The 2,103-nt window shown below is 39.2% G+C and overlaps 1 protein-coding gene across 2 annotated transcripts in view; it reads right to left on the reverse strand.

The window, feature by feature from the left end:
- The window catches only part of LOC109474060, a 7,299-nt gene extending 6,425 nt beyond the window's left edge, over positions 1–874 (reverse strand). For both annotated transcript variants that reach the window (XM_019774278.1, XM_019774277.1), the window contains exon 1: positions 708–874. In XM_019774278.1, the coding sequence (XP_019629837.1) occupies positions 708–757 (50 nt within the window). In that variant the 5' untranslated portion in view covers positions 758–874. The remainder of the gene's footprint in view (positions 1–707) is intronic.
- Positions 875–2,103: the final 1,229 nt, after the last annotated feature.

The following is a 2,103-nucleotide window of genomic DNA, read 5'->3' on the forward strand; positions in this document are numbered from 1 at the left end:
GACCGAACTTCGGTGGAGATTTCCGTGTTGTTTTCTGATTTTCATCATCCAATAAGATAAACTTGAAGACCGAGGTTTAAACTTGGTGCCCCTGAATCCTCAAACACTCACAAAAACCCAAGTTTTGGGCCTACCAAGGAGGCTAGTATTTCGGAGTGTATATAAAATCTATTTGTCTTTTATATACACACCGGGAGTGTATATAGCCACGGCGAATGTACAATCTGTTTTCCAACATTCACATTTAAAATATGTGTCTTCATGCAAGTTTTACTTTGTTAATTCCTGTATTATGTAAGTTGGATCACCAGAGATTGCCAAAGTCTACAAAAAAAGACAGAAAAAAAAGATATTAATCCCAACCTACCGATCCTAATTTTTTTCTGGACCTAAACAGGAAACACAACATCTTTTTTCCTAGGCCTTAACGATTAACGTTAGTTGTTTTGACGGGAGTTACTTGTGTGATTTTACACGGCAATGTCTTAGTACTACTGCACTGACTACATATGTCCTGGGATGTAGAAAAACAAAAGATATTGCTATTGTTTCTACACCTAACATTACATGCTTCGGTAAATTTACGGTACTTTACAGATATCAGTTACAAGGCCTCAGAAGCCTGGTGCAAAATTGCGATGATCCGAACACTATCAACAAGTGATGAAAACTGGCAATGTACGACGAATAAAAAGACAATTCGTTACTTCTTCTTCTTCCCGCTCTTCTTTCCGCCCTTCTTCTTCTTCCCAGGCATCCTTGTACCAGTCAGCTTCGCATCTCAGGTCAAAAATGACGATCTAACATCACCTCTATTGACAACACTGCTAACTTCCTACAGACCGTCCGCCATCTTGTGTTGCTAAGTTGGGGCGTCAAAGGTCATGTGACCCAAACACCTGTCGCCTAGGGTAGGTAATGGTTGACCGCGTGCAAATATTTATCTTAGGAAGTTTGAATTCTTTCAAGAGGTACTGTTTTGTCAGTCGACTGGTCTTTCTTTTTTTTCAATCAGCAAAAGGAAGGCGAGCCCAGAGTCTTGAATCAAAGAAAGGCTGTGCCAGTAGACTCATGAATGGTTACGTTAATTTGACAAAATTTGAGTCGTAGTGAGTTTTAATACTTGTCGTCGGCCATTTTTACGCTCCATTACTAAACATACCACATCGGCTCTTTTCTTTCAATTACAAGGACATTGTACCACATAAATGCCATAGGTACAAAGGCTTTCAATTGTGTCTTTCCTCTTTTGTCATCTTATGGTCACAGCTCACTTCTACAGCTTGTGACAATACTGTGAATACATGAACAAAATGCATCGAAGGCACTCACTCCATGTCCGATCGCAGCTCTGTCGGCAAAGTGGACGCCTTAGAAAGATCAAGGTCTCCGCTTCCCTCATCAGAAGCCATGTTCACTTTGAAATGTTGAGAAACTTTACAAAAATTGAATATTGAGGTCTCCAGAAAGTGCAAACTTTAGCTTTGCAAACCAACAGTATTTCTGGCATGGCATACTGCAGGTTATTGTGTTTTGGCGGCCATGTATGTATGAAGTATTTGGCATGTAAAGGTATTTTGAAAACAAACGCCACTGAGAAGAGTGTACAGCGAAGAAACCATGATGTCTGCAAAAACACATCGACTAACTTCACAATAATGTTAGTGTAATCTTTACAGGGGCTAAAGTCGTCATTGGGTCATGTAACTGACGTACTGCAATGTAACACTAGGAAAAGGTACTTTGATTTTGTTTTGCAAATTTAGCACGCTGATGCAACTATCCTATTGTGTAACATCAGGAAAAGGTACTTAACATTTGCAAAAAAAGGCGTGTTTATGTGCTGTTTGTTTTGCAGACGATTTATCTACCAGGAATACCATTTATGTTGTTTTTGTGTTGAATTCCCTTGGGTGCAATTTATTTGGAAAGGCTTCCATCTAATCTAGTTTTGTGGCGGTTTTCTTTGTTGCTTATTTGATTGCTTTCTAACAGGGAGTATAGGATCTTGCTAACAGGGAGCATGGGATGATGACTTTTTCCGATGTAAGATTTTGTGTAAGATTCTAAAATGTGCCTTGTTTTTCGATGTCCAATAATTTG

This window comes from Branchiostoma belcheri, unplaced genomic scaffold (genome assembly GCF_001625305.1).
Source record: "Branchiostoma belcheri isolate BF01 breed outbred unplaced genomic scaffold, Haploidv18h27 scaffold3, whole genome shotgun sequence".
NCBI lineage: Eukaryota > Metazoa > Chordata > Leptocardii > Amphioxiformes > Branchiostomatidae > Branchiostoma > Branchiostoma belcheri.